The sequence below is a fragment of the Natrix helvetica genome, assembly GCF_964273705.1.
Source record: "Natrix helvetica genome assembly, chromosome: 4".
Classification (NCBI taxonomy): domain Eukaryota; kingdom Metazoa; phylum Chordata; class Lepidosauria; order Squamata; family Natricidae; genus Natrix; species Natrix helvetica.
In genome coordinates, this window is record NC_138550.1 from 4,204,610 (window position 1) to 4,225,749 (window position 21,140).

The 21,140-nt window shown below is 46.2% G+C and overlaps 1 protein-coding gene across 2 annotated transcripts in view; it reads right to left on the minus strand.

The window, feature by feature from the left end:
- Positions 1 to 3,644: 3,644 nt before the first annotated feature.
- UVRAG (UV radiation resistance associated) overlaps positions 3,645 to 21,140 on the minus strand; it is an 82,556-nt gene continuing 65,060 nt past the window's right edge. The window contains exons 14-16 of one of the 2 annotated variants that reach the window (XM_081949969.1): positions 10,965 to 11,056; positions 5,588 to 6,376; positions 3,645 to 5,492 (exon numbers count right to left, since the gene is read on the minus strand). In XM_081949969.1, the coding sequence (XP_081806095.1) occupies positions 5,680 to 6,376; positions 10,965 to 11,056 (789 nt within the window). In that variant the 3' untranslated portion in view covers positions 3,645 to 5,492; positions 5,588 to 5,679. Of the gene's footprint in view, positions 5,493 to 5,587; positions 6,377 to 10,964; positions 11,057 to 21,140 lie in introns of those variants that run through there. The other variant, XM_081949970.1, reaches the window with a different exon arrangement.

Here is a 21,140-nt window from a genome sequence, read left to right on the forward strand (position 1 = left end):
GCGCTATGTGCTTAGAGCTCAAAGCATTGTTAGAGATCCCACATACCCACTTCAAGGTCTGTTGCTCACCCCTGGGAGGAGGTTTCGAAGTATCTATAGCAGGACTACCACATTCTGTAACAGCTTTGTTTCCTGTGCCATCCATCTGGTCAACTTGCAAGATTCATTTTTCTCGCCATGTACATACATACATCCAAACTAGACTGTGTTGTTTCTCTGTGTCACATCATATATGTGGGTATATGCATAATTTTTATTTATTTATATTTTTGTCATGTTTATGTAATGTATATTGGAGGTGGTGACCCATTGAGAGGTGTATGCAACGAAATTTCCTTTTAATGTATGCCAATTGGTGTACATTTAAAGTGACAATAAAGTTATTCTAAAGTCTAAAGTCTTCTAAAAAAAATGGAAATGCTCTTGAAATCCAGTGTTGTGGCCCGCCAGTACAGCTGGCGACAGACTCGGACAATGAGGAGGTTGGGGAAGAACTTGGGCCAGTGCTGGGGCCTGGGGAAGGCTCTGATGGATGTTCTGTGTCGGACGCAAAGATAGAGCCACTGGAGAGGCAGCTGCCCTTGGAGTCAGAGATGAGTGAGGAGGAAGAACAGCTGGGACCTGTTCCAGATGCGCTTATGTGCAGAGCAGATAGCAGAGGTGAACAACAGACGGCAATGAATTGGCTTGGGAAGCAAAGCAAATAAGGATAATGACTGGCCCCTCCCAGGCTGGGGAATAAATAGGAGAAAAGGGGAGTGGTGGTTGTAGGAGACAACAGTTCGTATTTCTGAAGATTTTGCTCATTGTGTTTCATGCAACAAAGACTGCCTTGCCAGAACTGAGGTTTGTCTATTTCTCTGCACGACTCTTGCCTGGACTTTCTGTTGGCCAATGCAGTTAATTCCCAATGTGTAAATAAAGAGGGGGTTTTCTTTGCGGGGAATCTGTTTCTTGCTTCTGCCAAGGCCGGATCAGAACATCCAGTCTTCACCTGAGGAATTCTGGGAGTTGAAGTCCACACGTCTCAAGAGTTGCTACAGTTGAGAAACACAGGTTTAGGAGAAAGACATCCGGGAAAGACGTGTTTGGATCAGGAGGCACGTCGGGAGATCAAGCTTCCTCACTCCCTCCTTGTGCGAACAACTCATTTCCACACTTCATAAAGGCCTCTGAGCCCATGTGGGAGCCAGCGCCAAGCATCTTCTTCCTCTTGTTATTCCAGCTGGGGAGCATGTCTGCAGCAGAGAGAGGAGGGGGCTGGGAAGGGTGGGTGGGTCTCCCAAATCTGGTTGATCCCGTTCCAGAAGGAATCTGCCCCCAAGACCAGCTTCCTACCTCCGGCAGTGAGAGCACTTCACAAGCCAAGATGCTAAAGTCGTACCTTCAATTAGAATAGAGCTGGAAGGGATCTTGGAGGTCCTCTAGTCCAACTCCCTGCTCAAGCAGGAGACTATACAGTTTCAGACAAGTGACTGTCCAGTCTTTTCTTGAAAACCTCCAGTGATGAAGCCCCCCCACAACCTCTGGTGGTCAGCTGTTCCACTGCTTAATTGTCCTCACTGATGAAAATTTGATGCAGAGTTCCAGGTGTGGCCTTTATGTGGCTTTATAAACAGGTATACTAAGACTTCACGTGATTTTAATTCTGTTTATACAACCAAGGATTGTATTTGTTTTTTCGGCTGCCGTTGCATGCAATGGACTCGTGTTTAAGGGATTGTCCATTAGGACTCCAAGGTCCCTCTCACAGTTACTGTTTTTCAGCCAGGTCTCGTCTAATCTGTACCTTGATATTTGATTACTTTGAAACTTGTCGAATCTGGTATTTGATGTGAAAAATTGAGTCCCGGTACTTGTCATTTGTTTGGCGTTCAACATGCAAGTTAGAACTTTTTGCTACTTGTCTCACCTTTCAGAACCAATTAACAAGTACAGAGATCAGCAAATTAAAAATTGAATGAGTGAGTGAATGAGTAAGGCAGAGATAAAAGAAAGAAAGCAAGGAAGTGGAGATAAAGAGGAAGGAAGGAAAAAGCAAGGAAGGAAAGAGAAGGGGGAAGGAAGGAGAGGAAGGAAGGAAGGCAGAGAAAAAAGAAAGCAAGGAAGGAGACAGAAGGGGGAAGGAAGGAAGGAGAAAAAGAAAGGAAGAGAAAGAAAGAAAGGAAGAAGGAAGGAGAAAAAAGAAGCAAAAGGGAGGGAGGGGAGAAAGAAAGGGAGAGAGAGAGAGGAAAGACCACAGAAACACCCTACTGCTAATCCTTCCCCTGCCCCAATTCCCACAAAAGAAAAATTATACAAGTTGTTTTTGGCAAGAAGTACAAAACTGAACGCATAGGAACATGAAAATATGATTCTTCTTTCCAGCCTCCAGCTCCGTCTCATTCGTCTGAGATAATAATCAGAGGAATAGAGAGATAATGTTGAAAAAAAAGAAAGTGGGAAGTTGATGGAAGGGGAACGAGGGCATTCCTCAGCCAAGGCCATCAATCTCAGGGCCCGCCTGGGCTGAGGGTAAAATAACAAAGCCCGTATTTATCTCAAAAAGAAGACAACTCTGAACTTCAGACAACCCCAAAGACCAGCCATGACCAGCCAGCTTCCTCGTCCTGTCAACTTCAGTCATCGAAAACCAATCTTGGGGACTGGTCTCCTTCCTTGCCAAATACGGACGGGTGTCACCCATGTGCCACATTTACACAATGGGGGTTGTCCTCAATTCACAACTACCCCATAGCCCCAAAATGAACAGCCCTCTCTCAACAGAGTGGGTCAGTGATGGGATCCAGACGGTTAAACAACCGGCTCGGTGATCACACGCCTTGCGTGCGTGCGCGGTCTTCAGAAAACTTATATTTTGCGTTACTGCTGGGGAGTAGCACAGCTGAGGCGCGACAATCCACTCTTCCGCACGAATCAGCTGAGAAGATAAGAGGTCAGTAAAGTGTAGGAGCGGGCAGGGAGGCCCACCTGATCGTTGGAGTGAACCGGTTCGCTCCCAGCTAATCGTCAGAGCTACCTGTTAGCCCGAACTGGTCAGAACTGGCTGAAACCCACCTCTGAGTGGGATACGACATTGTCTATCTCCAGTCTACCACATGGTCCTTTCAGCACTTCCAAGGCGGCTCCCTGCACCCATTTCAGGGATGAAATCGAGCAGGTTCTAACAAGTTCTGGAGAACCGTAGCGGAAATTTTGAGTAGTTCGGAGAACCGTAGCGGAAATTTTGAGTAGTTTGGAGAACCAGCAAATGCCACCTCTGACTGACACCAGAGTGGGTGAGAAGAGAGATTTTGCCGTATCCTTCCCCTGCCACACCCACCAGGCCTCACCATGCCCACCCAAGCCGCGTCCCCAGAACTGGTAGTAAAAAAATTTGAATTTCACCACTGACCCATTTGCAATGCTCGAAGTGACCCCGAGGATGGTCGTGGCGGAAGGATAGGCAAAATCTCTCTTCTCACCCACTCTGGTGTCAGTCAGAGGTGGCATTTGCTGGTTCTCCAAACTACTCAAATTTCCGCTACCTCCAGAACGTGAAATGGGTGCAGGGAGCCGCCTTGGAAAGTGCTGAAGGACCATGTGGTAGACTGGAGATAGACAATGTAGAAAGCGAAAGCTAGGCTTATTGGATACCCCCCACCCCACCCCCACCCCCCATAAAAGGCAGATCTTCAGGCTAGAAAATCCACTCATGTGCAAGTCGGGTGCTACCTCGCCTGAAGCTACATTTGCCCCGTCGGTCAACCGTTGAAGACAATTCCAATTTAAAAAAGAGGGGGTTGGTTTCCTGTGTTTTATTTTATTTTTATTTTTTTAAAAAAGGTCTTCCCGAAAGGACAATTCCATTCAATTCAGGTTAAGACCAAATCTATCACACTGGGTGCATTGGCTGGGTGCACACGTGGGGGTGGAGGGGGGGGGGGTTTGCACGTGTGCAGAGCCTGGCCTCCATGGTTGCAAACTGCTTCATTGCTGGACTGAGATTGAAATAATGGATAATAACCTTAATGGAAATAACAAGAATAAGAATAACCATGCGCCCACAGGCTCTTTTGTGAAGAGTTTATGGTGCAGTGAGGTACTCCTGTGGCAGAGACAGACCCGCCCTCTGAGTAGGCCAGGGTTCCTTAGAAGGGGCATCTTCGGTGGACAAGACGGGTTTGGGGGGGGGGTTCTGTGCATAGTCGCCCACTTCTTCAAAGCGAGACATCATTTTATTCCTGGTAATGGAGGAGGCTCCTTAATCGCAGGGGAGTTAGACTAGGGCGATATTGGAAAGCATTGTTTTAAATCAGGGGTGTCCAAACTTGGGAACTTTAAGACTTGTGGACTTCAACTCCCAGAATTCCCCAGCCAGCCATGCTGGCTGGGGAATTCTGGAAGTTGAAGTCCACAAGTCTTAAAGTTCCCAAGTTTGGACACCCCTGATTTAAGTTTATTCCTGGCAGGAAAAGGAACCATCCACTCGCTGACCCATCTCTCTGGCGTTATGACCCCTCGGAAGCACTTGGGACTCCTCGGGGTGTCATGGCAAGTCCTATTCTTTACCCTGGGACCGGTGTGGGATTGTTAGATTGGAGGGAGGAGAAAGGGAAGGAAGGAAGGAGGAAAAGGGGGACGGGGAAGGAAGGGAGAAATGAGGAAGAGAACAAGTGAGAAGGAAGGGAGGGGAAGAGGAAGGAAGAAAAGGGGGATAAGGGAGGGAGGAAGTAAGGGAGGGAGGAAGGCGGAGAAGAACAAGGGAGAAGGAAGGGAGGGGGGAAGGGAGGGGGGAAAAGAGAAGGAAGGAAAGGAGGATGGGGAAGGGAGGGAAGAGAAGGGAAGGAGAAAAAGGGAGAAGGAAGGAATGAGGAGAAGGACAAGGGAGAAGGAAGGGGGGAGGAGGGAGGAAAAGGGAGAAGGAAGGAAGCAAGAGAATGGATGAGGACAAGCAGAAGGAAGGAGGGAGGGAGGGAGGGAGGGACGGAGGGAGGGAAGGAAGGAAGGAAGGAAGGAAAGAAGGAAAGAAAGAAATAAGAAGGAAAGAGGCCCAGGACTGGGAGTTTTACCCAGGCTTCCTGAGTGACAGGTCTTCCTACCGTTGAATCAGCTGCTTCCCCAGAAAAACAACAACACAAACACACTGTGTGTGTCTCTCAACCAGAAAATGTGAGCCTGCTTGGCTGAAAGCAACAAGAACACAAGTGAGAAGAGACGCAAGCCTTGCTGGTAAGCCAGCAAAAGCCTGACCTAATTTCTCCTGAAAGAATAAAACTTGAGGGGGGGGGGAACCCGTAACGCAAAGGATCAAGAAATTTGTGAGGATTAAAAATTCGGGGAAGGGAGGGGTGATCGTGGGGGGGTGGAGGGGGTGGTTAAAAGAAGCAGTTTCTGACCCACGTGGTCATCGAGGGAGGTCTTCTGTACTTCCCTCCAAAACGGTAGCCACTTTCTTCCCTACGTTCTCCTACCCCATAACTCAGAGCTTTCCAAACTTAGCGGCTGGAAGACTGGTGGACTTCAACTCCCAGAATTCCCCAGCCAACTGGCTGGGGAATTCTGGGAGTTGAAGTCCACCAGTCTTCCAGCCGCTAAGTTTGGAGACTGTCCCTACCGCAACAGATTAGGACGACACGTGCAAGGTTTATCTCCAACTCCAGATACACAATTTCCTCTTGGCGACATGCGGCCCCTCCGCTACTTATCGGAGCCTTTCCGCGGCCGGCGGAAGGTGGGAGTGTCCTTGTTCAGGGCGTAGATCCTACGGGAGAACTCCTCAAATTCCCCCAGGACTTGATCGTCGCATTCCACGGCCACCGCGTGATCCACAGGGATATAGTTGAAGGCCGTCAGTTGGTCTCCCGACCCGAATCCCATGGCCTCCAGACCCATGATCTCTTCCGCTTGCTCCACAGTACAAAGGAGGTCGGTGCCCAGCGCGCCGCAGAAGATGCTAGGCCGCTCGTGAGCGGCAGCAGTCCCGGGCTGCTCACCGGAGAACGGGGTGCCGTTGAAGGCACGCGAAGGTCCCCGGAGAGCTTCTGGAGGATTCCGGGAACCACTCGAGGTCCTGTTCTCGCCGTTGACGCCGAGCCGCGAATCCTCTCCCGTTTTGCTCCTCTCTTTGGAGAAATCGATGGCGGTATCTAAGGAGGAGGATAAGGAGACTGCCGTTTTCTCCGCCTCTCCCGCGATGGCGATCGGTTGGGTGACAGCTGAGTTGGGACTCGGAAGTTGGGACTTGTGCAGCAGTCTCTCGTTCTCTGAGTTAGCCCGTTTGCGAAGTCCTTTGTCCGGAGAAGAGTGGTTGCCGGAAAAGCCGACATCCAAACCCCCAAAGGCGGAACCTTGTCTCTTTGGAACGGGGATGGCGCTGGAAACATGGTGGCGATCACTGTTGGGGAACGGGAAAAGAAGGGTTAAAATCAGCGGGCCTTTGAAGAAGCTCTGTAACTTTAAGAAGGCTACTGAGAACCCCAGTAACATCATGAGTGCTAGGGGGATTGTGGAGAGGAGGAGGAGGATGTGGGGTCTTTGGTGCTCTCTGATCTTGGCTGTTTTCTTGTAGATGTTTCATTACCCAACTAAGTAACATCATCAGTGCTAGGAAGGGAGTCTGGTTTGCTCTCTGTTTATATGCAATGGCTTGCACTGTCAGTGTTGGTGGGAGTGTTTTTGATGGTTCCTTAATTAGGCTGTTGTTAGGCTCCCTTCTAACACCGATGACGTTACCTATCTGGGTAATAAAATGTCTGCAAGAAAACCACCAAGCTCAGAGAGCACGAAGGACTCCATAACTTCAGTTCTGCTTATCCCCTTCCGTCACAAAGCAGGTGTCTTGATTTGCTTGGACTTAAATCCCCAAACTCTTAACATTTGGCTCTTTTCTAACCCCAGAAAATTAAAATCCTCTTGAAGGTTAGGATTTCGCTGTCCAATCAAACGGGATTTTCCTGCTCATTCTCCCACACTTCAAGTCTTCAGGACAACAGATCTCGAGAATCCCGGGACTGCAAGAGACAACCTCGGAATACGGGAGCCGCTGAGTTTGCAAGAGGACTCTCAGGTCCCTTTAATCCTAATAAGGATTAGACTGCTAATTGGAACACCCACCTCGGGGGGGGACGGGGGACACCCGTATCTGTATGTTTTTAATTTATTGCTCACATTCATATCCCGCCACAAAACCATAAAAAGATTCTTGGCAGCGGGACAGAAACTTGATTCATGTTTGAAGTTAAAATGCCACCGAAGCCCAGGCCGACTTTTAAGAATCTACACCTAATTAGTCATCAGAGAGTCAAGACTTGGTTTGTTCGGCACAGTTTCTGGCGGTAAAATTCGGCTCTTCGCTTGGATCTGTCGGTCGGTGGAATGAAGGAGGTCAGTTTATTATTTCTGATCAACACTGGCTGAAGATTTGAGCTAGCCAGATGTGGAATAAGAGCAGGGGTGTCAAACTCAAGGCCGCCCTGGAAACAACGAAGGACTGGTCCGCGATCCCTCTGCCAGCAAAAATGGAGCTCGCACGGGCCTCCATTTTCGCTGGCAGAGAGTTGCAGGCGGCCATTGCAGCTGAGAATGGAGTTTGCAAAAGCCATGGGAGACCCTTTGGAGCGCTGTTTTCGCTGGCAGAGGGTTGCCGGAGGCCGTCACAGCTGAAAACGGATCTCGGGAGCCCATTTTTGCTGGCAGAGAGTTTGGGCTGCCACGGATGCCCTCAAACACAACCCTGATGCGGCCCTCAATAGAATCGAGTTTGACACCCCTGAATAAGGATTTTGACAATCTACCTGGCAATCCTACTGAATCCCTGAAGCTTCTCTGGGATCCAACGGATCCAACTTCTGGGATCCAACTTCTTTGTGGTCATGAAGAGCAACGACGGCTCCTTGGTTTTCTTATTCATATTTTACTTTACCGTATAAGGACATGCCAGTTGCCAAGCATCTGAACTTTGATCATGTGACCATGGGATACTGCGGTGTCCCCAGTGTGTGAAAAATGGTTGTAGGTCACTTTTTTCAGTGCCGTTGTAACTTTGAATGGTCACTAAATGAATATTTGTAAATGGAGGACTACCTGGAACGGAGTGTGACAGGTTGTTAGGACAGATTGTGCGCTTGGCGTTTGTTGGGTCTGTTCATCTGAATCAACGGGGGGCTTTTTAAAATAAGTGGATGGATCCTTCTTTTCATTTGTGCATAATGTTACTGATGCTTACGAACTATCAATAAAAGAGAATATTTGCAGCTCAGGATTGAAATGTGGGGTCCTTGGGGATCTGTGAGTTTGGCTGTTTTCTTGCAGATGTTTCATGACCCAAAATATGCACTGATGTTATTTAGGTTTGAGTCATGAAACACCTGCAAGAAAACAAGCAAGTTTAGAGAGCACCAAAGAAGCCATAGTCCTTTCCCCCCTTCTCCTCCTCTTCCCCCATCCTCTCTTCTAGCACTGATAATGTCACCTAGTTAGGTAATGAAATGTCTGCAGGAAAAAAACTCAAAGGGGCACCTTGGCACCTCCCAATGATTATGTACTTCCACTGTTGTATATATCATATCCTGGGCAGTTCAAAAAAAAAAAAAACCATGGCAGTAAATCATAAACCATTTGCCTTACTGTTTACAAACACTTCCGAAGGAACAATATCTCTCCCCATCTCAAATGTTGGCCTTCCCTTTGTTACAAGCTCTTCCTTTTAAGGAACAGGACTTGATCACAGCTAGTTGTGTGCAAAGAAGAGCCACAAAGATGATTAGGGGGGCTGGAGGGCTAAAACCTATGAAGAACGGTTGCAGGAACTGGGTATGTCTAGTTGAATGAAAAGAAGGACTAGGGGGGACATAATAGCAGTCTTCCAATATCTCAGGGGTTGCCACAAAGAAGAGGGAGTCAAACTATTCTCCAAGGCAACTGAGGGCAGAACAAGAAGCAATGGGTGGAAACTAATCAAAGAGAGAAGCAACTTAGCAATAAGGAGAAACTTCCTGACAGTGAGAACAATTAATCAGTGGAACAGAAGTTGCCTCCAGAAGTTGTGAATGCTCCAACACTGGAAGTCTTTAGATGTTGGATAGCCATTTGCCTGAAATGGTATAGGGCAGTATGGCTAACCTTTTCCCCATTGCATGCCAAAAGTGGGGGGACCATAGGGGGGTCGTGCACGGGGGTGCCCACACCCATAATTCTATGCACGTGAACCCCCCCTCCCCGCTTTTGGTGCACGATGGACCTGTTTTTCACCCCCCCCCCCAAACGCCAGAGGCTTTTGTGACCTTCTGGTTGTCAGTCAATGGGGAAATCAGAGTAACCGCTCTGTTTATTAACTTATCCATTGTGGCAAGAAATGTCGCAAAACGGGGCAAAATTCGCTTAGCCACTGTTTCACTTAGCAACAGAAACGCTGGGCTCAATTGTGACCGTAAGTCGAGGACGACTTATGTACAAACCGGTTTGTGCAGGAAGCAGCTCTTTGGATGTATTGGTACCCAGATGAAACATTGGGTCTGTATAAGGAATAAAAAACGACCCTTTCAAGCAGAGAATAAGACAAGGCCAAGCACATTGGCAACCGCCGTGGGGAGGCTGCGGAATTGAGGGAGGGGGAGACGGTGGGAAGATAGGGAGGGGGAAGGTCAGTGGGTGCCGAAGGAGAAGCAGAGAGAGGGGGTAACACGTATCAGCCTTGTTCTACTTATGAAGTAAAATCACTCCGGGATCCCAGTGGGTTTTTTTATTGGCCCAAATCCAGAATAGCAAACATACCTATGGTTTTCCTTAATCCGTGGCCGATCTGGAATGTGATTTGTTTTGGGGGGAGTTTCAAAGAAAAACACATTTTCTGTTTTTCTCTGGCCTTAATTAATAATGTAGCCATATGTCTGCCTCCAAGTGAAAGTTTCACATTTTTTTAAAAAAAAAAGGGGGCCTCTTTTTCTCTGGATTACGGTGGATTTAAAGCTAGTCAGGAGTATTTTTACTTGATTAAAAAAAAACCGTCTCAACGAAAGCCATTCCTGGACCACAGCAAAATCAGTTTTAATAATCCTAATGAACTGGGTCTATCGACAAAAGAGCATCGTCGGTAAGAAAGACGGCACAATTGCAGGTTTTCCTCATATTCTGTGTTTTCTGGAAAAAGGTTTAATCTTTGGCTTAACATTTCTGTTACAGGAAGTCCTCGACTTACGACCACAATTGAGCCCAAAGTTTATATTGTAAAAGTGACACATTTGTTAAGCGGATTTTGCCCCTTTTTTACGACCTTCCTTGCCACGTAAGTTGTTAAGCGAATCACTGCAATGGATAAGTCAGGAACCCGGTTGTTATGTGAATCTGGCTTCCCCCATCGACTTTGCTTGTCCGAAGGTTGCAAAAGGGGTCATGTGACCTTGGGACACAGCAACGGTCGTAAGTATGAACCGGTTGCCAAGCGTCGGAATTTGGATCACATTTGACCCTGGGGGGATGCTACAAAGGTTGTAACTGTGAAAAAAAAAGGCCCTAAGTCACTTTTTCCAGTGCAACTTGGAACAGTCGCTAAATGAACTGTCGTAAGTCGAGGACTATCTGTGCAAGTAGTCCTCGACTTATGACCACAAGCAGGACCTGAACTTGCACTGCTAATGGAGGCGGTTGTTAAGTAAACGGTGCTTCATTTTACAACTTAAAAGTTAAGCAAATCCTTGCCGTTGTTATGTGAGTCATGCAGTCGTTAAGCAAAGCCGGCTAGGAAGGTCTAAAGTGGTGATCACATGACCCCGGGATGTTGCGACCGTCATAAATACATGCCGGTTACCGAGCGTCCAAATTTTAATTGTGTGACTGCTGGGGGAGGGCGGGGGGGGGAGGGGGGGGATGCTACTGCAACAGGGGGTTAAAGTCTAAGGGCCAGTTGTAAGTCACTTTCTCCAGATGGATGGTCGTAAGTCGAAGATTTCCTGCGCTGTCGTGCAAAGCGAAGCGGAACTACTCACCATCTAACCATGAGGCCGTGCTCCAGGAAGTTTTTCAGGTTAGGAAGGGTCTGCCTTAAATCTGGAGTCCCCAGCCCATGTTGGTATCTAAGCTATGGAAAGAGAACAGAGAGGTTTAGAAGGCAGCAGCTAGAGGGGGGCTTCTGAGGAGCTCGGGGGAAGGGAGTTGCGCCACAAACTGGAGGATTTAAGACGCTCGGGAGTCCGGGAAAGAATTTCTATGGACATTTTAGAAGGAACTCCTCTGACTCGCCTATGTGAGCGCATTGGGGGGGGGGGCACTCGATGGAAGGGGACTGCACTGCCATCTGTCAGAAATGGTGTAGGGCGGGGGTGTCAAACGCAAGGCCCGCAGGGTGCTTAGATCTGGCCAGCAGGTCCCCCCTGGAAACAGCGAAGGACTCCCCCATGGTGACTCTGCCAGCAAAAGCAGAGCTCGGGAGGGCCATGTGCAGTCCTCCCGAGCTCTGTTTTCACAGGCAGAAGGTTCCAAGAGGCCGTCGCAGCCGAAAATGGAGGCATTGCTGGCCGGTCCTTCACTGTTTTCAGGGCAGCCCCATGGGCCTTAAGTTTGACACCCCTGCACTAGATTGTCTAGAACAGGGGGTTCTCAACCCCTGCTCCAGGACCAACACCTCACCACGGCATGCCAGAAACCGGGCCACGCAAACAAGCGAAGCCCCATCCACGGGAAGTAGGCGGTACAGGAAACCGTGGCCCCCTGTGATCCATGGAAATCTCTCTCTCCACAGAATCAGACCCTGGTGCCTAAAAGGTTGGGGGGCCACTGATCTAGAACCCTCCAGTACACTGTATATCGACGGCACACTGATCACAAATGAAGGATCACCCATCTCCACAAGCAGCAAGCAATAAACTCATACAAACTCATGCTATAACACTCCCGGGGTGAACAGCTATGGCAATATTATGACCTGTGGCCTTTATGCTGGTGCAAGAATTCTGGGACATGAAGTCCACAGGCCATCAAGTTACCCATCCCTAATATAAAGATAATCCTTAAATTAAAGATAATTTACGACCACAAATAAGAGCCCACAATTTTCCATTCTAACCACTGACCCAGGGTGGTTCTTCTGAGATTGGTAAAATGGGGACCCAGATTGTTGGGGGGGGGGGGCAAGAGGCTGACTCTGTAAACTGCTTAGAGAGGGCTGGAAAGCACTTTGAAGCGGTATATAAGTCTGAGTTCTATTGCTGTTGCTAAGCGAGACCGTTGTTAAGTGAGTTTTGCTCCATTTTACAACTTTTCTTGCCACAGTTGTTAAGTAAGCCACTGCAGTTGGTAAGTCAGCAACAGGCTTGTTAAGTGAATCTGGCTTTCCTGTTGACTTTGCTTGCCAGAAGGTTGCAAAACAGATCGTGTGACCCGGAGACGCTACAACTGTCATAAATATGAACCAAGTTGCCCAAGTGTCTGAATTTTGATCACAGGGACTGCTGCAACAGTCCTGTGAAAATGGTCGTAAGTTGCTTTTTTCAGCGCTGCTGTAACTTTCGTCACTAAATGAGTAGTTGTAGGTTGAGGACTAGTACCCTTTCAAGGCTCAGCAAAATTAGACAGAGCGCAAGGGGTAAGAATCTAACAGCAGAATAACTCCATGCTGTGGAACATTTTTTTTGCAAGGCAGACCACCAAAAAACCTACATTTATCTTCAACAGGAAAAATTCTGTAGAATTTCTTAACAGCCGATCATTCAAAAACCTACAGGAAATTCTGTTTCAAGGACTCATTTACTAAAAAATTAAGTAAGAATGCCCCTTCAAGCTTGGCTGATCTCAAAACAGCCAAGCAGGATACGGTCTGGTTAGTACAGGGGTGTCCAAACTTGGGAACTTTAAGACTTGTGGACTTCAACTCTCAGAATTCCCCAGCCAGCCATGCTGGCTGGGGAATTCTGGGAGTTGAAGTCCACAAGTCTTAAAGTTCCCAAGTTTGGACACCCCTGGGTTAGTAGATTTCAGGCTGCAGAAGTGAAGTGAAACCATAGAGCGAAGGAAACCATGTCTGAGAAAAGAGTCTCTGGAGCAAGCTAAAATAAATCCAAACAAAACACCATTTGCATTATGCCTTGATGCCTTTCAAATTTTACTTTGAAAAACAAACAGCCATCACGTGGGGGGGCATTGCCCATGCAATGCATTTCTTCGTGAAAGCTCAGCTTTTCAGATTTTGTTTCGGTAAAAAAAAAAAAAATGAATTAAGAGAATTCAAGTATCAATTCAAAAGTTAGTAGCTCTTTATAAGATCTTGGTAAGACCACACATGGAATATTGTACCCAGTTTTGGTTATTACGTTATATAAAAAATGTTGAGACTTTGGAAAAGGTCCAGAGAAAAGCAACAAAGATGATAAGGGTTGCAAGAATTGAGTCTAGTGAAAAAATGGGCCAGGGGTGACATGATAGCAGTCTTCCAATATCTGGGGGCTGCCACAAAGAGGAGGAGGTCAACCTATTCTCCAAAGCACCTGAGGGTAGGACAAGAAGCGATGGGTGGAAGAGAAGCAACCTAGAACTAAGAAGAATGGAATAGAATAGAACTAAAAACGAAATGCACAGGTACAGTATAGGTGGTACCTTGCTCAAGAGTAGTAACTGTGAAAGGGATCTCGGAGTCCGAGTGGACAACCATTTAAATATGAGCCAGCAGTGTGCAGCAGCTGCCAAAAAAGCCAATACAGTTCTAGGCTGCATCAACAGAGGGATGGAATCAAGATCACGTGAAGTGTTAATACCACTTTATAATGCCTTGGTAAGGCCACACTTGGAATATTTGCATTCAGTTCTGGTCGCCACGATGTAGAAAAGATGTGGAGACTCTAGAAAGAGTGCAGAGAAGAGCAACAAAGAGGATTAGGGGACTGGAGACTAAAACATATGAAGAACGGTTGCAGGAACTGGGTATGTTTAGCTTAAGAGAAAGAAGGACTAGGGGAGACATGATAGCAGTCTTCCAATATCTCAGAGGTTGCCACAAAGAAGAGGGAGTCAAACTATTCTCCAAGGCACCTGAGGGTAGAACAAGAAGCAATGGGTGGAAACTAATCAAGGAGAGAAGCAACTTAGAACTGAGGAGAAACTTCATGACAGTTAGAACAATTAATCAGTGGAACAATTTGCCTCCAGAAGTTGTGAATGCCCCAACACTGGAAGCCTTTAAGAAGATGTTGGATAGCTATTTGTCTGAAACAGTATAGGGTTTCCTGTCTAGGCAGGGGGTTGGACTAGAAGACCTCCAAGGTCCCTTCCAACTCTACTATTGTATTGTAAGACATTTCCTGACATTGAGGACAATTAATCAGCAGTATTCCGAATAGCGGGAGGCAAGCTTCCTATAATCTCCACTGTCCTCACCACTCTCTGAATGGACTTTCTATCTGAGGCATTGCAGCCACCAAACCAAACAGGGATGCAGTTTGTTAAAATGCTCTCAACCGTTCCTCTATAAAAAAAGTGGCCAGGACAGAAGGAGAAAGATTTCATCAGACTAAGAACTTCGAGCTAAGGAGAAATTTTATGACAATGAGAACAATTCATCAGTGGAACTGCTTGCCTCCAGATGTTGTGGGTTTTCCATCACTGGAGGTCTTTAAGAAGAAACTGGTCAGACATTTCTCCGGAATGATATAGGGTCCGACGGCTTGAGTAGGAGAATTGGACTAGATGACCTCCAAGGTCCCTTCCAACTCTATTATTCTATTCTGTTCTGTTCTCTCGTATGCAATATTCTGATTTTCTAGTAATAGAGAGAGAAGTGATGAGGGAACTAAGGTAAACTTTTATCTGTAGACTCATTAAAGTTCTCTAATTCACAACGAATTATTTGATACGACTTGTATTAAAAGGGCAACTTAGAAGTCTGGGAGGCTTTCAATCTTTCAAACTCAAAACGCAATAAGCTGTGTTTTAACTCTTTACAGCTAGACCAGTCTTATATTACAGCCGGAAACTTCCCCAAACTTTATGCTTTTATATTTACATAAACTTTTCAATACCGTTAAGCAATGTTTATCAGATTTCGGCGCAAGAGTGTATTATCTTTATATGATCTCACTTGAAGGGAACTCGCTCATTAATCTAAAAACTACATCAAGCAGGTTTTTTTTCCCCAAACAGTGAAAAGTTCACAAGGCCAAGAAAATCTGGAATTAAAACAAGTTATGTTTCCATGAACAGTAAAGGTTTAATCTTACACTGAAAACAATATTCTCCCCCCTCATCCCCCAAAGATCTCGCAGTCCAAACTTCAGATCTGGTATTAAAATATAGATGTCAATACATTTCAAACCGGAACGAGGCTGGTTTAAGTACTAATCTGATATACGGTCAGTTCCTGAACTGAAGTGAGTGGATGAACCAATAATCCGATAGATGGCAAGAGAATTCTCTCTTCAATAGAGCAAATGCAATCCAGGCATTTTGCTAGAATTCAACAGAAGGCAAAACAAGTACTAGCACTTTGACTTATATACCGCTTTCCAGCCTTCTCTAAGCTGTTTACAGAGTCAGCCTTTTGTCCTCAACAATCTGGGTCCTCATTTTGCCCACCTCGGAAGGACGGAAGGCTGAGTCAACCTTGAGGCTGGTGGGATTTTTTTTTCCCCAAAGAATTTTTTCTTTTTTTTATTCTCTTACATACCATTTTAAGTATACATTCGCATGATTGTTATTCTTCTTTACATTCATCATTCTTATACATTTATTATTGCATTTAACAAGTTATAATGTACATTTTGGGTGGCTTTATTTACCATCCCTTCCTTCTTTTGTAACACCTCGTTTTCCCTTTCTTTTCTCCCTCCCTCCCTTCTCTACTTTCTTCCTTCCTCCTCTCCTTCCCCTTCCTTCTTCCCTTCCCTTTCTCCTACTCTTTCTCTTCCTATCCTCTCTCCTTCTTTCTCTCCCTTCCACCCTCCTCTCCTTTCCCTTTTCCCTCCCTCTCCTTCCTTCCTTCCTTCCTTCTCCTTCCCCTTCCTTCTTCCCTTACCTCTCCCCTACTCCTACTCTTACCCCCTCTCCTTCTTTCTCTCTTCCTCCCTTCTCTCCTTTCCTTTTTCCCTCCTTCCTCTCCTTCCTTCCTTCCTTCCTCCTCCTTCCCCTTCCTTCTTCCCTTACCTCTCCCTTACTCCTACTCTTACCCCCTCTCCTTCTTTCTCTCTTCCTCCCTTCTCTCCTTTCCTTTTTCCCTCCCTCCTCCTTCCTTCCTTCCTTCCTCCTCCTTCCCCTTCCTTCTTCCCTTCCCACTACTCCTGCTCTTCCTCTTCCCCTTCCTACCCTCTCTCCTTCTCTTTCTCTCCCTTCCATCCTCTCCTTACTTCTTTCTTCTTTCCCCCATCTTCCTTTCATTCTCTTCTCCTCTCTCCCTTTCTTTTTCTATTATTATTGGTGTATACTTCAAAACTCAGTTTATCTTTCCTTGGGATTGTATTTCCACCAACCCAAATATAATTTAGTATCATTTCTTATTCTCTTTTACCTTCACTAGTCTACCCTAGTTATATTTCCCCCCTTTATATCTCGCTCTTGAATATATACTTATATATTGGGCTGGTGGGATTTGAACTGCCGAATTGCAGGCAGCCAACAGAAGTAGCCTGCAGTACTGCACTCTAACCGCTGCGCCACCGAGGCTGAAAACTGGAACAAGAGAACAAGTCAGGATTAATTTTTCCTCCTGATCGCTCTTGTAAAACTCCCTATACCCCTTCGCCACCTATCTTTTCATTTCATAGGATTTTCCAGTGTTTTTCGTTTCATAATTGGCATTTTACAGATAGTCCTCGACGTATAACATTCCTTTAGTGACCGTTCGACGTTACAATGGCACTGAAGTGATTTAGGCCTGTTTTTCACACTTCTACGACCGCTGCTGCATTTCCCCATGGTCATGTGATCAAAATTCAGCCTCTTGGCAACTGACTCACATTTATGACGGTCGCAGTATCTCCGGGGTCAGGTGATCCCCCGTTGGCGACCTCCTGACAAGCGGAGTCAAGGGGGGAAGCCGGATTCACTTAACACCCGTTAATAATGTTTAAAACTATCATTTTAAGATTAAAAAATTGATATTAATGTGAAGGATGTTGTAAATGCTGAAAGCTGATGCACAGAGATATTTGTTCCCAGGTGAGACACTGTTTAAGGCAGGGGTGTCCAAACTTGGGAACTTTAAGACTTGTGGACTTCAACTCCCAGAATTCCCCAGCCAGCCATGCTGGCTGGCTGGGGAATTCTGGGAGTTGAAGTCCACAAGTCTTAAAGTTTCCAAGTTTGGACACCCCTGGTTTAAGGAAAGATGGAATGCTTGTACGTTGAGAAATCAAAAATCGAAAACTTTTTATCAAAGAAACCAACAGTGTTAAGTGATTCGCTGAACAAATGCAGTGATTCGCTTAACGACGAGGGCAAGAAAGATCATAAAACAGGACGTCTTCGCGGGGGCGATCCGCTTAACAATGTTAAATCAGGGGCTCAATGACGGTCGTAAGTCAAGGACTGCTTGTACTGACAAAATGCCCCTGGGATGTGTGTGACTGTCTTGCCTGTCGTACTTCAATTCTTTCTCCATCTGTCTTTAGTTACCCTGATTTTGTTTCCAGGAGAAAACGTAAGGGCAGCTCTTCTCTTGGGTTCTTTGGCAGTGGGTCTACTTTTACGTCAATCCGGGGTCTGCTGGAGAATTTTATCCCTATCCTGGAGAAAACTATCCCCTGTCCAACTTTTCTGCCCACACATTTAATGGAGATAAACAGCTGCTACTTATTCTCTAAATCGGTGTTGACTGCAGGCACTCCTATTTCTAATGTACAAATACTGGAAAGGCAGCCGAGATCTTCCCTTGGCTCACCAAACAGAATCGCAGATGGAACGAAGGACAGCAGCCAACGGCTCCATCCAACTGTGACGCTCGTCCCTCATTTCCCGCCATTTGACATTCAGCTCACTTAGACAGTTCTCTTGTCCGTCTTTAAAGTGGGTGGAAAAACCCCAAACACATCATTGAATTCTTTGCCTTCTACTCCTGGCTTGCTATCTTGCAAACTTTTTCTTTTCTTTTTGCTATGATGGGTCCTGTTTGTTTTGCTTCTTAGTTAATAGCACTTTAAAAAAAAGATTCAGGCTATGGATCCTAACGAAATTTCTTATTTCTGATTTTGCAGGATCTAGGGATCCTGCTCTATCATCTATCTATCTATCTATCTATCATCTATCTATCTATCATCTATCATCTATCTATCTATCTATCTATCTATCTATCTATCTATCTATCTATCTATCTATCTATCTATCTATCTATCTATCATCATCTATTTGTGTTACAACCCCTGGTATGGCCAAATATGGGAGGGAGCTCACTACTCCCCCTTTCTGTCCTTCGGCTCATTACAGACGACCATCCAGGCAGAAAACCATATTTTTATTTTTAATGTTGCCTTTTTATATTTGTGTTGTATTTGTGCTGATAAATAAATAAAGGGAGACTAGTATAGATCTATTTCAACCTATTTAGGTCTCATCAGCTAACCATACCCTTACTGGGAATCGAACCAGGGCTGTATTGCATATTAGGCCGATGTAATTGCCACTAAGCCACAGGCTCTCTTCCTTATCAGCTAGGCCAGGGAAATAGGTATGTATTTGTGTTACAATCCCTGGTATGCCCAAATATGGGAGGGAGCTTCGATTCGACAATACAAACATAGCAAAGGCAACATTAAAAATAAAAATATGGTTTTCTGCCTGGATGGTCCTCTGTAATGAGCCGAAGGACAGAAAGGGGGAGTACTGAGTTCCCTTCCATATTTGGGCATAAAAGGGGTTGTAACACAAATACATACCTATTTCCCTGGCCTAGCTGATAAGGAAGAGAGCCTGTGGCTTAGTGGCAATTACATCGGCCTAACATGCAATACAGCCCTGGTTCGATTCCCAGTAAGGGTATGGGTAGCTGATGAGACCTAAATAGGTTGAAATAGATCTATACTAGTCTCCCTTTATTTATTTATCAGCACAAATACAACACACACACACACACACACACATATTTGAGAGAGAGAGAGAGAGAGAGAGAGAGAGAGAGAGAGAGAGAGAGAGAGAGAGAGAGAGAGAGAGAGAGAGAGAGAGAGAGAGAGAGAGAGGTGTGTAAAGGTTCTCCTCGCACATATGTACTAGTCATTCCCGACTCTAGGGGGCAGTGCCCATCTCTGTTTCAAAGCCAAACAGCCAGTGCTGTCCGAAGACATCTCCGTGGTCATATGGCTAGCATGACTAAATGCTGAAGACACACGGAATGCTGTTAATTTCCTACCAAAGGTGGTTCCTATTTTTCTACTTGCATTTTTACGTGCTTTCAAACTGCTAGATTAGCAGAAGCTGGGAGAAAGTAACGGGAGCTCACTCCGTTATGTGGTGCTCAGGATTCGAACCGCCGAACTGCCAACCTTTCTGATCGACAAGTTCAGTGTCTCAGTCACTGAGCCACCACATCCCACTTTATATATATATATATGTATATATATATTCGTAAAAAAAACATGTTTTAATTTTCTTCCACTTGAATACATCCAGTGAAAACAGAAGCAGTCCTCAACTTATGGCTACAAGTCATGAAATGGGCTGGTTTTGCTGAAAACCAGAAGCGAATACCCTTTTTCCACAAAAAAATACCCAAATAGCATAATAAAACACGTTCACAGGACTGTGGGATGCTGCAAATGGCTGTCAATGCCTCGTTGAGTTAGTAAAACGGTCATTCAGCGAATCTGGCTTGTCCGAAGGTTGCAAAATATGATCACACGTCGCGACACTGCAACCGTCGTAAATATGAAGCCGCGCCTCTGAATTTTGATTGCATTGAAACAGCCATGATGCAAAGCATCATAAGTCGCTTTCTTCAGTGCCCTTGTAACTTCAGTCACTCAATGAACTGTTGTGAGTCGAGGACTCTGTGTTATATTACTTCTGCTCACTACCGGCTGCCTGCAGTTTGGCAGTTCGAATCTCATGAGGCTCCAGGTTGACTTAGCCTTCCATCCTTCTGAGGTGGGTGAAATGAGGACCCAGATGGTTGGGGGCCAAGAGGCTGACTCTGTAAACCCCTTAGAGAGGACTGTAAAAGCACTGGGAAGTGGTATGTAAGTCTAAGTACTATTGGGAAAGAAGGAAGGAAGGAAGGAAGGAAGGAAGGAAGGAAGGAAGGAAGGAAGGAAGGAAGGAAGGAAGGAGGGAAGAAGGGAGGGAGGGAGGGAGTGGTGTTGCAGTGATTATAATGCAGTACTACAGGCTAACTCTGCCCACAGCTAGGAAGTTCGATCCTGACTGGCTCCAGGTTGACTTAGCCTCCCATCCTTCCGAGGTGGGTAAAATGAGGACCCAGATGGTTGGGGGCAAGAGGCTGGCTCTGTAAACCCCTCAGAGAGGGCTGTTAAGCACTGTGAAGCGGTATATAAGTCTAAGTGCTATTGCTGCCTGCCTGCCTGCCTGCCTGCCTATCTATCATCAAGAGCTGTGGTGGTGCAGTGTTTAAAATGCAGTACTGCAGGCTAACTCTGCCCACTGCTAGGAGTTCGAATCTGGCCAGCTCAAGGTTGACTCAGCCTTCCGTCCTGAGGTGGATCAAATGAGGACCCAGATTGTTGGGGGCAAAATGCTGACTCTGTAAACCGCTTAGAGGGGGGCTGTAAAGCAGAATGAAGCCGCATATAAGTCCTATTGCTAAGTGCTGTCACCGGCGCATATTGTTTTTTTGCCGTTTGCAAATTCCTAATTATGGACCATTTGCTTTTACTGCAACCAGTTTCCAGTTTTTAGCAGTCTTTTCTTGCACTGCTGTAGCAGTTTAGCCTTACGTCGGTTGGGGGGCGGGGGGGGGAACCTTTGCAACTCTTCAGTTCCAAGTAATAACAGGAATCGCCGTATGTGATTAGTTATGACTTCTCGGGGGGAAAAAAGAGAGAGAGAGAAAGGGGTCCCTTTTAAACTAAACAGATGGAAGCCATTATCAACTAGCCGAAATGGAGCACGGCGATATACCGTTACCCCGTTCAAAACAACGCCCCTCACGATCTGCGGGGATGGTTATTGGCCGGCCTAGAATTCCACCTTAACGGTTCTCCGAGGAAATCAGTTGTGGCTTCACAAAGATTCCGTCT